At 37.3% G+C, this 24,160-nt stretch overlaps 3 protein-coding genes across 4 annotated transcripts; 1 reads left to right on the top strand and 2 right to left on the bottom strand.

The window, feature by feature from the left end:
- Positions 1-2,783: 2,783 nt before the first annotated feature.
- Positions 2,784-14,654, bottom strand: LOC107673384 (rab-like protein 6). The gene is made up of 17 exons (XM_016466939.1): positions 14,505-14,654; positions 13,532-13,945; positions 13,106-13,240; positions 12,085-12,132; positions 11,356-11,385; positions 10,965-11,017; positions 10,515-10,609; positions 10,265-10,405; positions 9,811-9,916; positions 9,434-9,537; positions 8,311-8,678; positions 6,873-7,032; positions 6,166-6,354; positions 4,874-5,198; positions 4,589-4,772; positions 3,769-3,824; positions 2,784-3,689 (listed from the first exon to the last, which is right to left on the bottom strand). Exons 2-17 carry the CDS (start codon positions 13,662-13,664, stop codon positions 3,498-3,500), a joined length of 2,319 nt encoding a protein of 772 aa, XP_016322425.1. The 5' UTR covers positions 13,665-13,945; positions 14,505-14,654; the 3' UTR covers positions 2,784-3,497.
- Positions 14,655-15,465: 811 nt separating this feature from the next.
- On the bottom strand, positions 15,466-19,687 carry LOC107673413 (transcobalamin-2-like). Its single transcript, XM_016466997.1, has 10 exons — positions 19,583-19,687; positions 19,354-19,411; positions 18,292-18,475; positions 17,921-18,090; positions 17,264-17,416; positions 16,762-16,934; positions 16,505-16,679; positions 16,082-16,262; positions 15,831-15,949; positions 15,466-15,702 (listed from the first exon to the last, which is right to left on the bottom strand). Exons 1-10 carry the CDS (start codon positions 19,583-19,585, stop codon positions 15,641-15,643), a joined length of 1,278 nt encoding a protein of 425 aa, XP_016322483.1. The 5' UTR covers positions 19,586-19,687; the 3' UTR covers positions 15,466-15,640.
- Positions 19,688-19,899: 212 nt separating this feature from the next.
- On the top strand, positions 19,900-23,436 carry LOC107673415 (coiled-coil domain-containing protein 117-like). 2 transcript variants are annotated; one of them, XM_016466999.1, is made up of 7 exons: positions 19,900-20,045; positions 20,240-20,374; positions 20,516-20,740; positions 20,836-20,883; positions 20,958-21,224; positions 21,646-21,792; positions 22,659-23,436. In XM_016466999.1, the coding sequence occupies exons 3-7, from the start codon at positions 20,595-20,597 to the stop codon at positions 22,891-22,893; spliced, it is 843 nt and encodes a 280-aa protein (XP_016322485.1). In that variant the 5' UTR covers positions 19,900-20,045; positions 20,240-20,374; positions 20,516-20,594; the 3' UTR covers positions 22,894-23,436. The 2 variants fall into 2 exon arrangements, with proteins under 2 accessions (XP_016322485.1, XP_016322484.1); XM_016466998.1 differs by lacking the exon at positions 20,240-20,374.
- Positions 23,437-24,160: the final 724 nt, after the last annotated feature.

Below are 24,160 nucleotides of genomic sequence, written 5' to 3'. Positions count from 1 at the left end.
GTTTTTACAGTTTTTGTCTCCAAATAAATGCAGCTTGTGAGCATTAGAAGCATAAGAGGCCTAAAAAATCTTTAAGCCTTAGTGTAAATAAAAAAAATATATATATATAGAGAGAGAGAGAGAGAGAGAGAGAGAGAGACAAAATTAAAGAAAAACAAAAATTAAACAAACAATTCAAGATGCCACATGTGAAAAAAAGGCAAATTTATGAAATTGTCCTTGAAACCATTCAATGATGACCGTTAGAGTGATTTCTGCTGACTGCATAACAAAAAGCATGTTCCTTCTACATGTGTTTGTGGCGAGTTATTTCCTGTATGTGTTTCCTCTTCTACAACATTTAAGAGCAGTGCATCCTTTTGACTCAAAGCACTATCTGTCGTCCATCAGTCATCATGAATCTAATAACTGCATTTCTGCTAATGATCCTAACAGGTAAGCTCAAAACACACATAAACAATCCAAAGGCTCTTCTCAGGACATCTTTTGTCCAACATTTGTTGGTTTTTATACCTGATAAAAATCTCACAGAGGACAAACTTTATCTTTCTCCACAGGACATAGCACATCTGAATATCTGCAGAAACTCTTCTGCTCCTATGAGAACAAGAATATAACTCTGAACAGGCCCAGGGTGTGGTGCAAAAGAGATGCCCAGGATGAAAACTGCTGTACGGGCTTCTCTTTCCAGCCAAACGTCAAGCTTTTGGAGCAAGGCAGTATAGCTGTGGAGGATGATGGAAAGTCCTTCACCATCTCGGTAAAGACACTCACGCAAGGGGATGGAGTCTACTGGTGTGGGTTCATGACTGGAGACAAGATCATCGTAAAACTGGCCGAGGGTTACTTTAGCAACAGTAAGACGAAATACTACTTCTATATTTCTCTATAGATGGTTTCCTGAGTGTAAGTGAGCACCATGTTAAAAATACTTTCAGCATGTTTTCATTTTTTTCATTTGAATTTTAAATTCCTAAAATTTATTTAAAAATAAATATCTCTGGAATTTACGGTAAAGAAAAAAAAAGCAATTGCGGTTACTGAAACTTTAACGGAAGCAACATTTAAGGTTTTATGGATTTAAGTAGTAAAAAGGCTATATTTCATATTTAAGCTCATGTTAATGTACCATCCTCCTGACGGACTTGTTTTGTTTCTGAAAAATATAAAATGTGAAGTGTCACACAGCGAATTTTGGGAATTTCAGTTTACATTTTTTTACTGTAAAAATACAACTTTTTTCCACATCCAACAACTGTAAATTTAAGACTATTTTACTGTTTAAGTACATGAAATGCCCCTTTAGATTTCTTTTTAGATTGTTTTTCACCGTAATGTTAATTAATTAACAGATTTTTACCATAGCATTTTAACTCTCTTTTACTATTGAAATATACTTTTTTTTACAATTTACTCATCTATGATCATATCAATTGCAGCTCCATTTAACTTTGTTTGGTTCATCCTCCGCTGGATTTTATTTATTTTGCTCCCTGTGGCGATCATTTCAACTCGCATTTATTCAAACAGTGAGTCCTCGCAAACCACCTCAATACTAAAAACCTCAATAGCCTACTAAAAAAAAGCTTTGAACACGTCTTTAACCTCTGTAAATGTTTATTTTTATTTGATTACATGTCACTGTTTTGCTGACCATAGGAAAACATGGAGATACTAAGGTAAGAGCGCACGGGTTCATTTTGATCTCATTTAGTCTCCGCTGATAACATCAATAAAATGTGTATTTTTTTAACTGAGATTATCCTATTTGCAGACAACATAACACATTACATGATGTCACATGCCACAGAAAAGCGGATGGAAGAATGAGGCCATCACCTTTACTGAAGAATAAACAAAATATCATTTAACTTAAGCCACCACCGAGTGTGAATGTAGTTTCTGTTGTTGTAATTCCTTATAAGTGTTTTGCTTTTTTTTTTTTTAATACAAAAAGGGTCACAGTGACAGGCAGCATGACAATATTATGTTTCATTTGTTATGTAAATCAACATACAATTTGGTGCTTATAAATAACCTTATTGTTATTGCATGTGTTGTTCATGTGAAATGTTTATCTTAAAGGGATATATATATATATATATATATATATATATAAATAAGTGTTTTCTTCCTTTAAATAATATGCCTGAATTTATTAAATTTTCTTTTTATTTAAAAAAAAACAACAAATGTCAATGTAACAAAGCATCAATGAACACACAATTCAACACGATTTTGATGAAAGAATGCATATAACCATTTGATTTTTTTATCATTGCACACACTGTATCAGACTTGAAGCTGAAGTGAAGTCGAACATTGTCTGCCGTCTTTGCTAACTTGCTTTCATTATTAGTACAACAGAAAAAAAAGTAAAAATAAACAAACTTAAAAAATGCAATATAGCCTCACTAAAAAAAGCGGGGAAAAAAACAACCCAGTAACATTACAAAAAATATTCTAGTATTTTTGTATTGATTTCAATTTTCAAGCAACTGCACAGTTTCAATCAACAGTGATTTCATCAAAAAAAAAACAAAAAAAACATGACAATGCATTATAGATATTTTCTTGTAATTTACCATCATAAAACAATAAGGTAGACAAAAACGATGAGTGCGCAAAAACTCAAAAAGGCATAATTACAAAAAAAACAAAAAAAAAAAATACAATTTTGCATAATTACACAGTAGATAGATCTCATTGTTTTATACAAGCACACTTTTAACTGGTCTATTTGAGCTCTTTAAAGTCTTGCATTTTCACCATAGTTTCCTTCAAGGCATTTCCTGATTTAAAGATTGCGAAAATAATCATGTCTGCTATGTCGTAACTACTCCCCCATCATGAGTGCATTTATTGACCAAAATCCTTTATATTTCTAAAATATTTTTCTTGATATATCTTGGCAAAACAAATAATCCTACCATGAAATACAGTATATTTATTTCAAACACTAAACACACGGCAAAACTACACAAAGCCATGCTCTCAGAACATCTACTGAGCATAAATACCAATTCATCCACATTCACAAGGCAACTAATAATGCAATAAAATCAATGAAAAACATTGTATCAGAGTGGTAGTGGTTCACATATGTGATGGTATTGCAACCATACAAAAGCGAGCATGTAAACATTCAGAAAACACAAAGTTATGAGTGAAAGTGGTCCATTTCAATCCGAACAACGTAAAAGGTCAAATTACATGCAAGTAGCGATTTTGCATGGCTTTTCCACTTATTGCAGTTTGAGCCCAAAGAGTGTGAACTACGCCGGCCATTCCAAACTCTTCAGGGATGGAGGATGGATTGGGAAGTGTTTGTAGCACATGGAAAACCAGTGTGAAGCGTTTTGTAACCTGTCAGTCAGATAAACACATCATCACGTGTTGGGCTGCTAAAGCAAGCATGTGTTTTTGTGGTTTTTGATGAGAACGTTTTCAAGCTTGTGGTACCAATGCACAAACATTTCTTTAGCAGAGAGGGAGTGTTACAGTTCCTCATAGTCACCCTCCTCTCTTTTCACTGAGCCTTCTTCTACAGCCAGAAAAGCTTCAAGATCATCAGTTTTCTTGCTTCGGGACTTTCTTTTTCTCTTCTCCTTTTCATCTGCGGTCACACCTGCCTCATCGCTTTCCTTTTTCTTGTGTTTGTGTTTCTTCTTGCTACTTTTGTCATCATCCTGAGATGAAATACAAAGTAGTTATAAAACAAGAGTCTGTCATTTCATCTTTGAATTATTGTAATCGAATATATTTCACCTCTTTGCTCCTTTTTTTCTTTTTCTTCTTTTCCTTGGAATGTTTGCTTTCTTTTTCTATGAGAAAAAAAGTAGAACTTATTGATGCAAATATACACTACATTCAAAAGTTTGAGTTTGGTACGATTTTCTATTAGATTGTCTCTTATTCTGACCGAAGATGCATTTATTTAATCCAAAATACAGTAAAAACTGTAATTTTGTGAAATACTATTACAATCTAAATGTACAGTTTTGTGTTTTAATATATTTTAAAATGTAATTTATTTGTGTGATGGCAAAGCTAAATGTTCAACAGCCATTACTCAAGTCTTCAGTGTCACATGATCATTCAGAAATCATTGTGAAATCATCATTCGGTGCGGTTGAAAACCGTAGTGCAGCTAATATTTTTGTGGAAAAAGTTATACTTTTTTTCCAGGGTTCTTCAGTGTATAGAATGTTCAAAAGAACAGCATTTATTTGAAATAGAATATAATGTTACAATATATTGTAACATGATAAATGACTTTACTCTCAATTTAATGCATCCTTAATGATGAAAAAAAAAAAACTCTTAATGACTCCAAATTTTGATTGTGTATATTTAACATAATATTTAATCATGTGCTAACATAATATGTATAATGTAATGTAATATGAATGATCTATTATTCATATAATAGTTATTATTAATAGAATATTTAATTTTGTGCAACATACAACTTATGTTGCACAATATTTATAAAAAAAAAAAATCACTAGAAAAACTGATATTGACTGTTATATCGTCTATCGCTAATATTCTCCATACAAAAAATTGGTTTATTCCAGTGACTTGCCATCTTGTTCCTCACTGCTGTCTTTGCTTTTGATGGACTTTTCCTCGATTCCTAGACCAAAGAGGTCACCATAATTCTTGCTTTTAAAGGAGAGTACAGTAGGTTTCATGGGCTCAGGAATTTTAGCTGCGGTGATGTCATCATCGGAGAGATCGGGAATATCAGCTCTAACTGGGAAAGATTCCTGGAGCAAACAAGGCTGCAAAGGTCTTTTGGGTTAAATTATCAATCCAGACAAGTCACCAAAAACATGAACTACAATGCTCATCATCATCAACTCGGTACCTTATTGACTTTCTGCATGACTTCCTCCTCACTCTCAAAGTCAGGGTCATCCATGACAAATGAAAGCATCTGTTTGGCCACAGGCTCGTCTGGGTCTGTGTCAGAGGACTCCACCTGAGCCGATTTTTCTTTCTGTTTTGCTTGGGGATCTGACAGGGCTCCTGCTTCTGACGCTGTCTGCAGTAGTTGTGTATTGTGTACCGGAGTGGGACTAAGAATGGAAGCCTCTACGTTGTGACTGCTGACACTCTCCTGGGCCTGGATCAATGGCTCTTTGTGGATAGGTTTTGGTTTGTCCTCCAGTGATAATGAATCCATAGCCACCCTGAATAAACAAATATTATTAACAATCACCATGAAAACCAGACTGTGTTCAGGAAACAAAGTAAATGTTGCCCACAACACAAAATTCTAAACTTGCTTCAGCGACTATTAAAAAGTTCATTAAGATCTCACTCATTAAAGGTGGGGTAAGCGATTTTTCAAAAACGCTTTAGAAAACTGATTCGGGCCGAATAGCAAAACAAACTTGTAGCCAATCAGCAGTAAGGGGTGTGTCTACTCATGATGTGGAGGAGAGAGTTGTCAGTGCACAGGACGGACATTAGTCGAGCGACAGAAAGAAAGAGATGGCGGATAAAAAACAAAAGAGGAAAACGTCTGCGGAACAAAAGAAGGCTTAAGGCAATAAGGCAAGAAGTAGGACCCGTGTAAATATCGGATCAGCTTTCCAGCGCTGGAGAGAACTCAAGGAGTGGAAGGCCTGCGATTGGATGCCGAGGTTGCTTGGTTTCTTCCCGATAGGCGAGTAACACCGTGTCTGTGCCGCAACGGCTAAAGTCTGTCTAGTACACTGGACGCGACAAAGCGACTGTTGAAAATCATTTGAAATTTGTGTCAATACGTCATAAATAGAACGCAGCAGCAGTTTTCTGTCGGGGATTTGTCGTGTCGCGCCACATCCAGTGTAGACCATAGATATGTATATATATCTATGGTGTAGACAGCATCACTGATTATAATGAGTTCTATAGTATTTTGTCGCGCCACTCGCGTCCGGTGTAGACACGGTGTAACATTGGTTTTGCTTTGTTTCACAGAACTAATCGTTGCCTGGGTTGCGTACGTATGTGTGGGGCGGAGCTATCAAAATAGGGGCGAGACCCTTTTGGGGTAGGGGCGTGTTTGTTTTGGTGATTTCAAATGTCAACATTGGCTACCAGAAATCGCTTACCCCACCTTTAAATATAGTTTCATTTTATCAATAATGAAAGCCAGGATTCTAAGCTTACATGTGAGGTCCAGGGTTCAGATCTTCATCCTGAGCTACAGAAGGGTTTGGACCCTCCTCATCACTGGAGAGAATGATTTCCAAGTCTTTAGTGGGGATAGAAGTTCTGGGTTCAAGTTCTGCATCATCAGGGTCCAAATCATCCTGGAACCCAGCGACCATGGGGTTCCCGTCTTTTCCTTCCCCATCACTAAAATAAACATGTTACAAACATGGATGCAAATTCTACTTTTTTGTTGTACTGATCAGCTATATTGTCTCACAGACAAAATCACAAAGAAACCACTAGCTAAGTTCATTTACATGTAACAGTACACCGCCAGTTAAAAAGTTTGGGGAGAGAATATTTTATTTTATTTATTTTTTAAAGACTTAATACCCTTATTCAGCAAATGATCAAAAGTGACAAAAAAGAGATTTATAATGTTTCAAAAAAAATTCTACTTTAAGTAAATGCTGTTCTTTTTTCATCAGAGGAATAAATTACATTGTACAATATATTAAAACCGTTATTTAAATCATAATATTTCACAATATTACTCTTTTTACTCAAATAAATGCAGTTTTGGTGAGCATAAGAGAATTCGTTCAAAACATTTTAAAAACCAAACTTTTGAAAGGTAGTGTATACTGTAAATAACATATCACATAATAAAAGTTTATAAAGAATGCCTTCTTTCAATATATATATATATATATAAAATGTACCTGTCACTATCTGCAGGGCCCGCAGCAGAGGGCTGGGTGTTCATAGCCGGTTTTGTGTTAGAAGGGACACTGTCCTCCAAGAAGCTTTTGTCTAGTCCCTCGTCTGGCACAAAATCATCCACGCTCTGAACTGTAGGCGGAGCCGTTGCAGAGACTGGATCTGTGAAAATCCAAGAATTAAGAGGTCACATGATCTGGGGCAAAAACATCTTACATTAAAAATATATAAACAGCAGCAATTACAAAAAGCTCCAAACAAGAGGAACGGTAATGCACGAAAAAAATTGATATAGTGAAATCTTATCAGAGACTGGATCTGTGAAAATCCAAGAATTAAGAGGTCACATGATCTGGGGCAAAAACATCTTACATTAAAAATATATAAACAGCAGCAATTACAAAAAGCTCCAAACAAGAGGAACGGTAATGCACGAAAAAAATCTTTTGTTTTTCAAAATAGATACGGTTAGCTCCTTTAGGTGGTGTGCAAGAGCTAATAAAACCCTCTCCATAACTCAGGAATGCACAAGGTCTTGTGATTTTCTATTGATCCACAACACATCCTTATGATGTGCACGAGTCCTAATCCTCCCTATTTTTCACGGCATTGTGGGTCTCGCTCGGGGGAAAATCTCTTTGAGATTGTGGGGCCCGCAGCAGAGGGCTGGGTGTTCATAGCCGGTTTTGTGTTAGAAGGGACACTGTCCTCCAAGAAGCTTTTGTCTAGTCCCTCGTCTGGCACAAAATCATCCACGCTCTGAACTGTAGGCGGAGCCGTTGCAGAGACTGGATCTGTGAAAATCCAAGAATTAAGAGGTCACATGATCTGGGGCAAAAACATCTTACATTAAAAATATATAAACAGCAGCAATTACAAAAAGCTCCAAACAAGAGGAACGGTAATGCACGAAAAAAATCTTTTGTTTTTCAAAATAGATACGGTTAGCTCCTTTAGGTGGTGTGCAAGAGCTAATAAAACCCTCTCCATAACTCAGGAATGCACAAGGTCTTGTGATTTTCTATTGATCCACAACACATCCTTATGATGTGCACAAGTCCTAATCCTCCCTATTTTTCACGGCATTGTGGGTCTCGCTCGGGGGAAAATCTCTTTTGAGATTGTGTGTGTGTGTGTGTGTGTGTGAGAATTCCTTTTAGCCTTCAAATCTCTTCTGCAGTTCATAGCATTAGAACAGCCCTTTAACAATGAGTTACAGACACTGAACATTCGAAGAGGAAAGACATAAATGCTGTTTTTAGTCCCATAAAAAAGCTCAATGTTTCTGTTTTGAGTGTTTTCTAATACGACAAGCACACTGAAAATTTAATACAGCTGTTATACAGCACAATATCCAAGAAAAATGTGAGAATGTCAAAAATGCTGTTGGTTGAAGAGATTACAATCACTGCAGCTAGAAGCACCATGCTAAAAACTCACCCAGGCCGACTACTGGAGGATCCTGGGTGGGAGCGGAGCCAAAGAGCCTGGAGATGAAGCTGCGTTTCTGGGTTTGAGGAGCAGAGGCAGAAGCCTGAGCTGGAGCAGAGACCATCGGGCCGGGGTGAGCAGGGGAAGGGGAGGGAGAGGTCGCAGCCACTTGGGTAGGAGGAGGGGACGGAGAGGGGGATGGAGACTTCAGGGTCTGGGACGGAATGGGAGGCTGCTGGGGGCTACAGGGGCTGGAGCTGCTTGTGGAGCATCTGCTCTGAGGAACGACGGGAGACTGCGAGCCTGAGGAGGGGCTCTGACCGTTAGCAGGGCCGGGAGAGCTGTAGCCTTTACAACGAGAGGAAGTTTCCAGGAAACTGAAAGTTATAACAGACACCTACTGTATCATAAAAGTCAGACGCCACTGACTACAGTTCAGAGATCTAAGAATAGGCAGTTGTGGATGTTCTCATAATTTCAAACAGCTGAACAATGTCACTTTTGTGAAGGAATTTACGCTACTGTTCAAACGTTTGTGGTTGGTAAGATTTTTTGAATGTTTTCACCAAGGCTGCATTTATTTGATCAAAAGATATTGTGAAAAATGCTTACAATGTTTTCTGTTTCAATATATTTTAAAATGTAATTTATTAACATGGTGGGAAAGGTTCAGCAGCCATTACTCCAGTCTTTAAGATCCTTCAGAAATCATTCTAATATGCTGATTTTGTGCTAAAAAAATTACTATTATCAATGTTGAAACCAGTTGTGCTGCTTAATATTTTTCTAGAAACCGTGACAAACCTTTTTTCCTCCAATAAATAGAACATTTCGAAAGAACAGTATTTATTTAAAATAAGAACATTTTTAGTATATAATATATAAATGTCTTTACTGTCACTTTTGACGTTTTCACATTTATGCAGTTATTAAATAAAATAAATTTTATTTCAATTTCTTAAAATGAGTGTAAGAGTGTAAAGTACTAATTTAAAAAAAATCTTATTGACTCCAAAGTTTTGAACAGTTGTATAGCTGTATTTGCATGGAATGTTGCTGATATTTGATTTAGAATAATGTTTTGACTGTCCAGCAGACAGGAAGTTTATGTGGGATGTTCTTTAGTTCTTACATCTCATAATTCTGGTCTTCTGTCTCCTGCTGAACTGTTAGCTCCTCTAGTGTGGCATCAATGTCCAACTGATTGGTCCCTAGCTGTCGTAACAGGGTCTCTCTCTGTGGAAGTTGGCAGTAGAAATTAAAATGAAAGTTTCATTCACTATCCTTTCAATGAAAGCTGTAACAGCTAGGGTAATGAGAACAGAGATAAAGGCAAACACGCAGAGAAAGATGTCTGTGATTACTGATCTCATGACATATTATTGAGCTTAGACGATATTAACATTTACAAATGACCACTGGTAGCTGTCTGGTAGCTGGCTGAGGTTTGATTTGAATAAACCTTTAGCCTTGAAGAGATATTCTAGGCTAGAAAATTAACCTACTTACCTGAAGCTGTAAGAACGGAATGTTGAAAAATCGGTGCAGATATTTTAAACCAAAACCGTTCTTCATGGAAGATTCTGCATAATGGATGTAAGAGGAGCCAAGGGGTCTACAAAATCATGGAGACAGACATCAAACATCAACAAAGCCCACTGAGAATAATACAAGATCTTAAACAACTCATTAGTGAACATAGTCCATTATTTCTCATCTTAAATTCAACTTTAACCCACCACAATGTATAAAATATAAACAACGTTTATGAATAGATAGTGAAACTAAGTGGTTAAAAATAAGAAGGCAAATGTCAAATATTATTTTAAATAAAGGCTATGGAGACATTTTTTCTTTGGAATAATGGATAAACTGACCACTTGTTTTCAAAATGATCAGAAATGTATATTAAGGCAGTAAAAAGGGTCAATTTAGTCATTTTTGTTGACTGCAGTGATCTTACCTGTTAAGGCCAGCAATGAAGTCACGGATGTCATCGGGCAAAACGACTCTGTGTTCTCCCATGTCCCGGTAATTTCCGAGTACACACACAGGCACATGAGTGGGTACCTTCGGCAACTCCCGCAGAATGTAATTATAAGTCCTATTGGATCATGAAAAGCATAGATTTGTAAAACAAAGTGCTTGTTGCGAGTTCTGCATGATGGAGAAGTAGTCTTTAGAGATCATGCTGATTGTCTTTGTTCACTTACCACTGCTTGGTGATGTCAAACATCAAGATCACACCATTGCAGTTCTTATACACGTCCAAAAACTCAGCATCCAAGGCCAGTTCACTCTCCGTCTGCTAAAGGCACGGAGACAATTCTATTTTATTGTTTCTGAAAGATGTCTCTTGTGCTTATTTTATTTCTCTTATGCTTTTTGATTTTTCTTATGCTAATAATATTTTTATACTTTAAAATAACTGCTTACTATTTTAATATAAATAGTTATTTATTCATGTGGCGGCAAAGCTGCATTTTTAGCAGTTATAACTCCAGTCTTCAGTGTCACATGATCCTTCAGAAATCATTCAAATAAGCTGATTTGGTGCTCAGGGTATATTTTGCATTATTATTAGTCTTGAAAATAGTAGTGTAGTGTAGTAGTGAAACTGTAAAAACCTGATAGATATCGATAGATTATCACTATAGATTTACCTCTTGAGGTTCATTCTCCAACTTCAAGGTTTCACCTCTCTTTTTCCCCTTTCCTAGAGAATGTCAAAGCCAAAATATTGTAAGAATACATCAAATTTGACAACTTTCACTAACTTCAAAAACAGATAATTGTTTTTGTGGCTTCTTCCTTTTCACAAAGGAAGCGACATTAGTGACATTAGCAAGAGCTGGTGTTCTGTGGTATCTGGGTATCACCACTGCACATCTTCACGTTCCAGCAGACATGTTAGACTAGTTACATTTGTAGTCTGCCAGAATGCAGCGAGCGAAAAGTCAGTCAACACAAAATGTTGGCACTCAGATAACAGAACAAATGGCTCAAGCACAGGCAAGTCACAGCCTAAAGTCTACAATCTCTGAAGTTTCTCACCTACACCTTCTGGAAGGGGGATTTTTTGGCCTGGTTGGACAGCAAGTAAGAAAAATACCATTAATATATATGACTGGGGATGAAGGAGGGCTGGATGAAATGGCTCCATGTATGACCGTCAGAATGAGATGGAGTATGGTGAATTAAACAATGACATGCAGTACCTGTACACTAAACTTGCCATTAAAAGGCATAAACCAGAAAATGCATAAAGGCTAGAATACACTACATGTAAATCCTCAACAGATTTGTGAAAACTAGGCATTATACACTTCCAGACTTTGTAAATGCTTACAGAGAAAATTTGGACATCACACAATAAACAGCTGAGTGTCACACACTATTAGACATTCAAGTCATTTTGAACAAACACAAACATGCTCCTTGTTGCTAGAAGACGCATGATGAGACAAATAAAAACATTGTTCTAAAATTGGCTTAAAATATAAAATGTTTGATATCGTCTAAAAATGGATGGAATTACACACTGAAGTAAAAAATAAATAAATCAGAGTTTGCACCCATCACACATTATGTGATTTTCTGTGAAATCTGTCAACTTTGACTGCCTAAAATCTGCTTTCTGACTTTAAGCAATTAGCAGACTCCTCCAGACTGCAAAACTGTGCAAAACGTTTGTAGTGTGTTCCAGCCTTATGATAAATATGAAAATAATGTCTACAAAGTCACCTGATCTGAATGCTGAGAAATAGACTGGAGGAAACTCACCTTTATCCACCACATCCCAAACCTCTACCTTCACCACATCATCAGTAGCTGAAGAGAAATGACAAGAATTTGAGCAGGTCTGAAAAACTGAGGTCGCTTCCTTACATTTCTTTCACTAACTTTATTTTGCAGTGATTCTAAGTAGCGGCAGTACAAATACAAATGTCCACAGCCTCAGAATTTTACTTGTTGATTTTTTGTTTATTCATTTACTTTTTTCTTAAAGGAACAGTTCACCCAAAATAAAAATGTACCCTCAGACCATCCATTTCCTTTGTTAGAACAGATTTGGAGAAATTTAGCGCTACATCACTTGCTAACCACTGGATCTTCTGCAGTGAATGTGTGCCACTGCCATCAGAACGAGGGTCCAAATAGCTGATAAAAAATTCTGTTCTGATGAAGAAGCAAAATTGGATTTTCATTTTTTGGGAGAACTATTCCTTTAATTTTTACTTTGCCAGAAGTGCTTTGCAATGGGCACAAGTAACATATTGGATACAAGTACAACCATGCCCACTATCAAAAGCAGGATGTCTCACAGTAAATTACAGCCAACAGGTTACAGATGGATGTAAATACAGAGGGAAAACATACTCTAGATCAATTACTAGGCCTCTAATGTTTGATACAGGCCATTTAAAGACGTACAACTAATCTACTTATCCTCTACCTCAGTGGTTCCCAACCTTGGTCCTGGAGGCACCCCAACACTGCACATTTTGCATGTCTCCTTTCTCTGACACACCAATTTCAGGTCTTGAAGTCTCTACTAATGAGCTGATGGTCTGAATCAGGTGTGTTTGATTAAGGAGACATGCAAAACGTGCAGTGTTGGGGTGCCTCAAGGACCAGGGTTGGGAACCACTGCTCTACCTGACAGACTGCATATTTACCTTGATGTAAATCTATTTTGACATATTTAAGATGCATAAATGGAAAGAAATAATTAATTAGATACAAATAAAACTCACATCTTTAGTACAAAAGCCTGTTAAAATTTTTTTTCAAAAAAGCTTACTTTTGTAATTCCAGTGAATACTAGTGACCTGGATCTCCTGAGTGGGAATGTACTCTTCCTGGAACTTCTTACCCTGCAGCCGATGCCACAGGGTGCTTTTTCCAGTGTTTCTATCTCCTCGAATAACTATCTTCACTGAAAGATCACACATAACATGTTAGAGCTTGCGTTAATATTCTTATCTCTAGCACACAGGCACTATGGGCTCCAGCAACACAGACTTGATTTGTTGTGTGCGTTATGATTTAGTCCGATATGTAGGCCTTTTATGGATTAAATCTTGGTAAGAATTTGAGGCAAAGCAAAGAAACATCAAAACAATTACATAAACTACAAGCAATCTAAAAACTTGCGCATTCGAATTATTATTTATCATTAATAATACATTTCCCCTGAGGGTTTTAGCCCATCAGGCATTTGACTTACTGTTGTATTGAACCCCTTTAGCAAATCTTCTCTGCAGACTCTGGTTCATTGACTGCAGGCCAACAGGGATGTTCTTGTCCTTTACCTGACCAGCTGGCTCCGAGCCAACAAGCTTCTTCAGAGCGGAAAACATCTCGACCAAACTATGCCTCTAGGTGTATATTATAGATATTGAATATTCTTGTCTCAAATAGGCTTCTATGAGATCCCCAGGCTGTTTGTCTGTGGGTGGACAGTTTTCTTGCAATGCTCATGAAGCATTTCTACATTAGTTTGAGAGGCGAATGAGCCATGCTTTGGTACAGCATAATATCTGAGAATATATTCATCTCTGGATCCTCTTCCAAAGAATGACACAGCTACTGCAGTCCAGCATTACAAGACCCTCATTCAAGTGCTGATCAGCTTCTGCTACTACAACATACAAGAAAACAACAACAACAACAGTGAACTGAACTGAATGAAGCTGCAATGCATTATATGAAGTCATGCAGCTGTAGACATATACATGACATATAACAAGCCTCTTTCATGGACTGACATTCTGCAGAGCACTGCAGTAACTCCAATTCGCAGTGATGCCTAAGGTTGTGTCTCAAAACCTAGTAAGCTGCCTACCTAGACAACATTTTGGCACACCATAAGCGCGTGGAAAATGATGTCCGAATATGCTGTCTAGGTAAGCAGCTCGCTCAGTTTGAGACAAACCTGATACTACGATTTCTACCATAATAGAAAGGACCGTGATGTTTATATAATAGAAAATAGTGTATGCAAAAAGTAAACCATATCTTCAAAATATCTTTTTAAAAACGCAAATTGTACATAAACTAACGTACTATTGTGGATTGCTGTCAAGTCAGATTTATGACAGCAGCTTGTACATACTAGCCTGCTAACGCGGAACTGACTAGCGTTAGTTAACTGTATGTCTAACAGATTTCTCTCAGATTTGGGATGCTCTTGTACTTACAGTGGTATTGTCGTCTATACTAGACCAACTGAGTGCTTGGATCCAAAGCTCCACATCTCAAATTTGTGACTTGCTGTGCAGTGTGTTCATACTAAATCCTCTACAGCTTATGAATAATGAAATCATTGAAATGTTGCTCTGTGTATTTGTGAAGTACGTAGCGGTAAGGTTAGCTACACTCACGGAGATTACATTTCAAAATAAAAGTCTCGATACGCGTTCGGCTGAAAACCAAGGCTCACTGAAAATCTAGAGAACGTAATATGACAATATCACAGATGTTGGACAGTAAAACAGAAACTCTATACAGTGTTGAAGGTTTATTTCATTTATTTTCATTAGAAATCAAATCGTGCACTACAAGAGTTACCTAAAAAAGCTCATTTGCATCTGTAGACTGATTTCACATTCTTGTCAGTAAGACCAGAGTCTGAAGGTTGAAATAGCAGAGCAACATCACAGCTGTACATAAAATAAACGAACTTTGCGACGCATTCCTCTCAACTGTAGCGCAAAAGGGTTCATAACACGAAGCTTTTCAATACGGAATACGGTGTATAGCAATGTATAGCAATAACAATGTATAGCATGTCCCAAAGTGCTGTGTTCCGCTGGTTTTGGTTTTACATGAAAAATCATGTTAGGGAAAATATGTTCGGCGCTTTTTAAGACGTTTTGCATAACAATATTGTCATTATTTTCAGCCATCTCCATTACTATAGTGCAACTAGATGCAACCACTGACTGTGCTACAGTGAACATGTTATATCCATGGTGTGAGATACGGTTTTCTCTGCATTTTAATGAAGCCACACGTTTTTAAAATATTGGTAACATTTATTTTATATTTGTTCATCTAGATTCGTAGCAGCTGCAGCATCGCACAAAAATATATGTTAGATTTCAAAAGATATATGTGTATTAAATCTCTAAAGTAAAATACAAACAATGTATGTTCTGATTCTTGTTTTCATGAACCTTTAAACATTCTGGCAAACTGAGGCAACAATCAGTGAGGCAACTTTCAAAGTTATTTATGACAAGAAAATAAAATGAAACACCATTATATCCATAGAATTCATAAACATATTAATGTTTCATTCCATTCATCTCTTCTCTTGCATCCAGCAGAAAAATCAATATCCAGTATTCTTAATGGTGATTTTTTGAGCTAAATCAATCTTATAGTCTTTGATACCTGAGGAGAAAAGCACAGTAATTAATATAAGATAGACTGAGACGATAAAAACAGTCCGTAAGTCACCATGCAATACATTTTTATAGATGAGTGCATTGTTACACCTATTTAGCGTAGGATTCTCTCACCCTGTGTCAGAGAGTTGCCGTCTGAGGAGATATGCCAGTATCTACGATCAGTCTGACGAGCTCGTTCTTCAAGGACCACACTGAGAAAAGGTCCCCACAAACTGTCCTCTGTGCTAAAGCTGTGATACATGGAGCAAAAGGGTTGTTCGTAATCAAAATTCATAAAAAAAAGTTGTAATTAATACAGTAAAAAAGCAAACAAAATTTGACAATATAGTACAAATAAAGCATCTTGAGGACTCAAAACTCACGTGAAACCAGTTTGTTTGTCTTGGAGAAGGTTGAGGGCTTCAAATAGCGAGGAGCCCCTGAGTACAAGAATGGAAAACACAGACGATGCACCGCTTGATTTAATAACCTCCACCTGTAGTGACACTTGCCCGTGACTTGGGAGGACTTCTGAAGGGGAATCCGCATCAATAGTCAGAGTGTCTAAAGCAGGGACATCATGGAGCACATGGAAAATCAAAAAGAAGAAACAAAAGTTATTAGGAAAACTAATTTTGAGATTAAAATACTAAAACGTAACCATATACTACTTTGTATATAATATATAACGTTGAAATACTCTAAATGCAGCCTATTTTATTTTTCTTTGGAAAAATAAACCTAGGACTGGAAATACAATTCTGCTGATTGATACTTCATTGAGCTTGCATGTATGTTGTACATACCATCCTCATTGCGGCATTCTTGGCTCTTCAGATGAAGGTAAGTGCGTTGGTGTAGAGCTGGCAGGACCTGAGAGATGGCCATAGGGTTATGGTAGGTTCCTTTCTTAACCTCTGCCCTTAAAGCCTCCATAGCAGAGCCACATTCCTCCATCTGACTGCCCATAGCCATCAAGGCCTGTAAGACAGAGAACCATGAGAACCTGTCACTCAGATAAGGCTTTTTCATTGAACCAAATCTTTAATATCGTCATTCTTACCTGCACCGCCAATCCCGTACTGAACTCATTGCCCATGTGACCATCAGCTCTCTTAGAGTCAAGAAGCCTCTGCTTAATGGTGGCAAGAGCCCTGTCTAGCTCTGCAGTATCTTTAACAGCAATTCCCTCGTCTTTCAGACACTGCAGGGCCATGCCTGCCACTGCATGCGAGTCTGAAGGGTGAAGGAGGAAGTCATATTAGTTAGTGACCTCAGGACAAATTCACATATTTCCTTAAATTTAATACAAAAGGAGGACACAAAAGGAGAAATTTTGGCTGTGCTGGACACTTTCCCACACAAAGCTGTATGGCTTCAGAATCTTCAAAATCTGAAATATGGGATACTTTGATGGTATTTCGCATCCTTTTTGAAGGCTTCAGTTTCCATTCATTGTAATTGCTTGAAATGTTGTGTGTAACACAGAAGAAAGTAAGTCATTTGGGTTTGGATTTACAGTGAACCATTTCTTTAAACCAAAAAAAGAGTTGATTTAAACTCACCGACACATAAGGACTCTCCGTGTTTTAACTGTCTATGTTCCTCAGCATGGATGAGTTTTTGGCTGACATGTGCGCTGACTCTAACACCGCTCACACACAGAGCCAGAATGCCCAGAGAGTATTGGTAGTAGTTGGTCTTTGGACGGTGACCGACTGCAGAAAAGAATATTAAAATTAGAATTACAGTACAACAAAATGACATGTATACCTGTAGATATATAGATATAGATATTAAATAATACTTTTATTCAGCAAGGATACATTAAAATTGGTTTGACAAAAGATTCCCATTTCAAATAAATGCTGTTGTTTTGAACTTTCTGTGTAAAAATCTACTACAGTTTTCCACAGAAATATTAATCAGCACAACTGTTTTCAACATTGTTAACAAGATCAAATGTTATTTGATCAGCCATTTAGCATATTAGAATGATTTCTGAAGGATCATGTGACACTGAAGACTGGAGTAATAAGTAATGTAAAATTCCACTTTGCCATCACATGAATACATTACATTTAAAATAGAAAAAATTGCAATACTATTTTACAATATTACTGTTTTGACTGTATTTTTAATCAAATAAATGCAGCCTTGTTGGTAAGCATAAGAGACATTAAAAAATCTTCCGGACCCTATTACAAAAAATTGCTCCTTACATGCAATGTTCTGTTTTTCTTCCTCCATCTCTTTCTTTAGGTGAATGAGGAGAGACTCCTTCATCTCATTATGAGTGAGATGTACACTCTCCAGATCATGACAGGAAGACTTTAAAGCCAAGATGTACAGAGCTAGACGGCCAACCACCAACTCATTATTTCTGAGTGATCTGCAAGCAGATATATAAAATAGTAATAATTCAAGTAGAACCAAAATCAGTTGAAATAAAACAATATTCTATAATAGAATAGAATATATGACCACAGAACCAGGACGGATTGAATTTATTTCCACTACAGTGACAATCGTTCCTGAAGTAATTTACAGCTGTTTTAAAGGTTAATGAGAAAGATGTGAATGTGTTCCATACTTCTCAATATCATCATGAAACTCTGCCTTTATGCGGTTGAGATGTTCACTCTCTTTAGCTAGATTATGGTGTGTTGAGAGCCGCAGGGCGATGTGCACACTGGGATTGGGTAGGGTCTCTTGTGTGTCCACTGACTGCAGCAGCTGCTTATTGAAGGACAGGAGAAGAGCCTCGTGATCTGAAGCTGAAAGATGATAGCAAGAAAACTGAGAGTATGAAATTAAATGCAGACTATCATAAACGTTGAGCACTGTTGCTTCTTTTAAAGTGCCACTGTACAGTATAGTTGGTTTATGTTCACTGCAGCAATACAGGTCACAGCGACCTTTTTTCACCTACTCATTCAACCCATAAAATACACTTTGTCTCAGAATTGTCACAGTCACAAAAGAGAGGGCAAAGAACAGAGTGAAATGATTCCAATTATTCTGAGCAGAACTCCTGCTGACAGGACAAACAGAAATGACTCAGTAAGAATATGCTGAATGTTATGAATACGGTAGAGTAATTGGATTACAGAATAGTACATTATTGGTTACATGAATTGGTTACAGCATAGTACATTATAGGTTATTATGATATACACAGAATAATTTATAGACTTTATAATTGTAGACTATACAGGATAACAAATTTATACAACAGGATGATAAACAATAAAAATCACTCAAAACATTCTGAAAAACATCTAAACTTTCAATAACAAAATAAAAAAAAACACCAAAAAGTTATAGACTACTATTCTTTTGGACATATCGTATTTCTGTGGCAATCTTTAATTTAAAATACCGGAATAATATATAAATATGGTAATGATTCCGTATCTCTGTATGTACCAAAGAACCTTCTATGTCCATCATTTGTACTATGGTAAGCTACTGGTACAGTACTTTTCGTAAAGGTATTGCTGTAGAAATAGGGCAAGCGTATTGCGCAATGACGGGATTTCTGTCATTTCCCCACCACATGACCAAATGATGACTACAAATCAAAATCACAAAAAAAAGGGGGAAAAACAGAAACAGAAAGAAAAGAAAAACTAAATGATGCACTAAATCTTACCACAAGGTTTTCCAGCAGCCAGCGCCAGCAGCAGCGCACTCACAATGACAAGAGTAATCTGACAATGACAATACAGACAAATGGTGAAATTTAACAGCATATTCAGCTTTTTATTTTTTTGCTAGCAGTTAACTAATTTCCAACTTCTAATGAGTTTTGAGCGTAAACATTCTGTATCATACTAACGCAAAGTCGACCAATGTGCTTAGAAAGTGGTAGTAGTTCTTACCATTTTAAGGCCAAGTTAGGTATTCTGTTGAATCCAGTTAAAAATGAACAACTGGCACATACTAACACATTATGGCAGTAGAGGCGGAGTTAGTTACTCATCTACAGAGTTTGTAGTTTTGCAACGTATTGTCGACCTGTGCTCAAAATGATCTGTTTTCTTCTATTTTCGTCTTGAATTATTTTATTTTCTTCACTCGGTTTTTTCTAATGTTTCACAGCAAGAACATTTCTCATCTTTCTTCCCAAACGTGAGTTTGTTTACTGTTATTATAGCGCACTTCCGGTTAAAGAACTACAAAACCAACGAACTACAAATCCCGTGAAGCCCCGTTCACTATCACACTGTACTAGAAACGCGTCTTAAAATTTAGGCTCTTGCAACTTCTCATGCCAGTTGTCTTTAGCCACTTTTCCACATTTTAAGCGAAGTTGGCTTTACGCTTTTGGGGTGCGTGTGAAAGGTAAGTGTTTGTGTTCGTAATGGAAGAACAGACTGTGTTTTGTTGTGCATGTTGTGGGGCGTATGACTGGAGGATGTTTCAAGCTGCAGCCAGCGATCATTTCAAGTTATTCTTATCCAGAGAACCAAAATATTTCTTAATGGAGAATTATTAAAGATAATTACAAGCAAAACTGAAAAAATTTACTTTTTCAGAGCATTACAATGTCATCATGGCCTACTGTGGAGGAAAATATGAAATGACCAAGTGACCAGTTAGCTTATTATATACAACTCACACCTGCAAATGACTGTTTGTCCTACTTAAAACAATAGCCATTCATTATTTAGGTATGTATCATTTATGTATAAATCTTTTTTGAAGGTAAAGATAAAATCTTTGAGTTAGCCTTAGTATTACTCAGGTCATGTTGTACTGAACCTGTTCTGAACGTCCCGAACCATTGATTTATTTATTTTTCTGTTTTCCAGATACTTATACTTCTATTCACACTGCGTGACTGCAGTTGCTATTTAATTCGGATGTTTTCAGCTCGTCTTCGGCTGGAGGATGATGCAGAGCACCAGGTCTGGAAGCAGCGAGCTGGAGTTCATCACATTCTCCCCCCTCGCTCCTTTTAGTAACCCTGATTTGGCCACAATCAGCAGGCCAACCAGAGACTCGAGTCATCTGACAGGTGGATCTATGCTAAATACGTAAGTATTATGGTCTTGTGCTTTTACACAGTCCTCATTTATGCAATAAAGTGAAGACTGCTCATCTTATTTGCCTGTGCATTTCATCTTAAAAGCTGGGATAGAAGATACATGAGGAAACAGAGGAGAAGGACAGATGATGAGTGAGTAAACTGTTTCCACTCGTGAGATTTGCTCTGTGCTGCAGTGGGTTTTTCATTACCTTTTTCCCCTTCAGAAGCTGCAGTCCTAAACGGCGAAAGCTGATGGGAGAGGAAGGAGCAGATGAGTATCCAAGTCCTAAAGTGAGCCAAAGATGGTCTGTGGAGTCTATCACCACTTCCCCTTCTGAGACCAGCCCGGTTCAACTGCACACTGAACCCAGGACAGAAGAAATGGGTCTGCCCTTTACATCCACTCCATCTCCACTACCCAGAGTTCCCACAGAAGGCTCAAGCATGGAGGTAGAGGCCACTCAGAGGAGACTGCAGGAGATAGAAGACAGGTGAGACAGAAATGTAGACGTCATTCACTTAATTTCAATCATTGTGGCCTAGTTTCACAGACAGGGCTTAGGTTAAGCCAGGATTAGGCCATAGTTCAATTAGGACATTTAAGTATCTTTTATAAACATGCCTTAGACGTAACATTACTGGTGTGCATCTTGAGACAAAACAATGGCACTGACATATTTTAAAGATCAGTCAGTGCGAGTTTCTTTCAGTTAAAACAGCCCAGACATGCATTTTAGTCTGGGACTAGGCTTAAGCCTCGTCTGTGAAACTGGGGGTGTATCTCTGCTTGTGTTTGTAGAGTCATTGTTCAGAAATGAGATGTATGAAAGTTCAATCTGATGTTATGCTACCTTTAAAAACTGTAAATTTTTATAGGCAGTCTTCCTGATATATTGTGTGTGTTTGGTACAGGATAACTTTGGAAGATGATAGTGATGAAGAAGAGCTTGATGTGGAACCGGCTCAGCGCAGACCAGTGCTGGTGATGTCCGACAGCTTAAGAGAGGGGCTACAGCGGGGGATTGGTGACATTCTACCCCAAACAGTAGCACAGTCAGTGTGCGTATCTTCTTTTCGGCTTTCTGTATATGCTTGGCACTTGTTGGCTCTTTGATTCAACACATCCATTTAAATTTTAGTTGATAAAGAAATTCATAAATAAGCTTAATTTCAAGTGTTAATGAATAAGCCTGTACTACCATTGGGGTTGGTAATGAAATTAATACTTTTATTCAGCAAGGATGCTTTAAATTGATCAAATGAACAGAAAAGACATTTATAATGTTACAAAATTATTTTTATTTAAATAAAGAGGTAATAACAACAAAAAAATGTCCTATCCATCAAGGCGTCCTGAAATGTTTCCTGAGCAACAAATCATTATATTAGAATGATTTCTAATGGATCATGTGAAAATTAAAATAGAAACCACAGCTATTACAATACAAAAGTTATTTTATAATAATAACAATGATATTTCACATGGCTGTTTTACTGTATTTTCGATCATACAAATGCAGCCTATGTGAGACTTTTTCAAAAACATTAAACACTTGAAAAATCGTATCGACCCCAAACTTTTGAACAATAATGTAAAATCAAAACATTTTTGATGTATTGATAAAGAACTGATTCTGATAAAGAACTTTTTAAATGCCTAAATAAGACAAGGCACATTTATTGAGAAAATAAATAGAATTGATTTCCTGTGGTTTTAAATGACCAATTCCGAACGACTGAAGCAAGTCAAAGCAGATTATATGAAACTGTCATGGATTCTTAATGTTTTCATCATTGTATGAAAACAAACAGAAGCAGAAACGTTCCCAAACCAGCAGCAGAACATCAGCTTCTACTAACAGCACTGAGCTCATTGTAAAGAAATCTAGCTTAGCACGCTCTTCTTCCTTCACTCACCTCTGCAGGAGCTGCTCCTGTATGGAATTGGTGTTGTGGCGCCCCCCAGAGGACCCTCTCACCCAGAGGCTGAAGGACTCTTTACAGAAACAGCAGCGCAAGCAGTTGGCAGTGAGCAGACAGACTCCCAAGCCCAGTTCACAGCCCCAAGCCCAGTTCACAGCACCCAGTGAGCAGACTTTCAGCCCGCTGTTCAGCAGCCCTGCGCTCCTCAACTCTGGAGAGGAAGACATGGAGTTATAGAGGGAAATCTTTACCAATACCCTTAGCATACTGTGTGTGAAAAAAAGCTTTGAACTTTATCAGTGCAGACGAGGAATTACCATAAGGGGAGAGCAAAATGAGCCATTCACAAATGCTCACAAGAGATTTCTCTTGTGCCATGTATTCTTTGTTTCAACCTGTGCTGCTTTTGTAGGTGGGACCATATTTGCACTAGACTAAATGGGAAGTATCCTATGTGAACGTGGTCAGTGGTACATTGGTTGAATGTGCAGTTGCAACTTCATATCCACTCTGTTTGCTGTTGATAGCTGTGAATATTCGAACACATTACTGGTTATCAATGCAAAATATTTTAGGTTTTTCTTTAAGCAGTTAATATTATTTCAGTACTCGTATACTGTGTACAAATTCAGAGTGCTTGATTTGTTACAATCTGACATATTTACACGTGATACTTGCTTTTTTGCAGAAATTCTACTGGTCGAAACCTGAGACTCCTTTTATTTTCTTCTTCATGGTGTCCCAGTGTTTCCCATACATTGATTTATTTGTGGTGCCTGCCACAATATCAAAACTAACTGCCACAAATAGATTTTCCAAATGGCTTTAACTTCGTTGAATAAACATGAGCACTGTACGTTTCAAAATCAAAATATGGCACGGGTGTTTTATATGAATGTGTTTCTGAAGGGAACCGACTGTCTTCAGAAAAGCATTGATGCACTGATCTATATAATGATTATATATTATAGATCAGTGCATCAATGTCATTTTCATTTCATCTTTCGTATAATGCCTGATAAAGTAGCGCTTGTGAGCACAGAGCTGCTTTGATTACCGCCGTTACCAGGGAAACCACTATATATCTGCCCGTTTCAAAATCAAAATGTGGCCGGGTAACCGACTGTCTTCAGAAAAGCATTGATGCACTGATCTATATAATGACTATACTGTGTATTACAGATCAGTGCATCAATGTCATTTCCATTTAATCTTTCCTATAATGCCTGATAAAGTAGCGCTGCTTTGATTACCGCTGTTCGCGGGGAAACCGCGACTATATATCTGCCGCTCCAAAAGCGCCACCTGCTGGCAGAAAATGAATTTGCATTTTCAATCAGCCTGGCTTCTATTTTCATTATATATATATATATATATATATATTTATATATTTCTTTCTTTCTTTCTTTCTTTCCCCGGGGGGAAGTGCCGCCACACATAGAGTGTAAGTCTGTTGGAAACACTGGTGTCCATATTGTTTTTTTTTTAAAGATGGCATAGTTAT

The sequence above is a fragment of the Sinocyclocheilus anshuiensis genome, unplaced genomic scaffold, assembly GCF_001515605.1.
Source record: "Sinocyclocheilus anshuiensis isolate Anshui unplaced genomic scaffold, SAMN03320099.WGS_v1.1 scaffold508, whole genome shotgun sequence".
In the NCBI taxonomy this organism is placed as follows: domain Eukaryota; kingdom Metazoa; phylum Chordata; class Actinopteri; order Cypriniformes; family Cyprinidae; genus Sinocyclocheilus; species Sinocyclocheilus anshuiensis.
The sequence above is the reverse complement of the archived record's forward strand: the minus strand, read 5'-3'. Positions and strand labels throughout refer to the sequence as shown.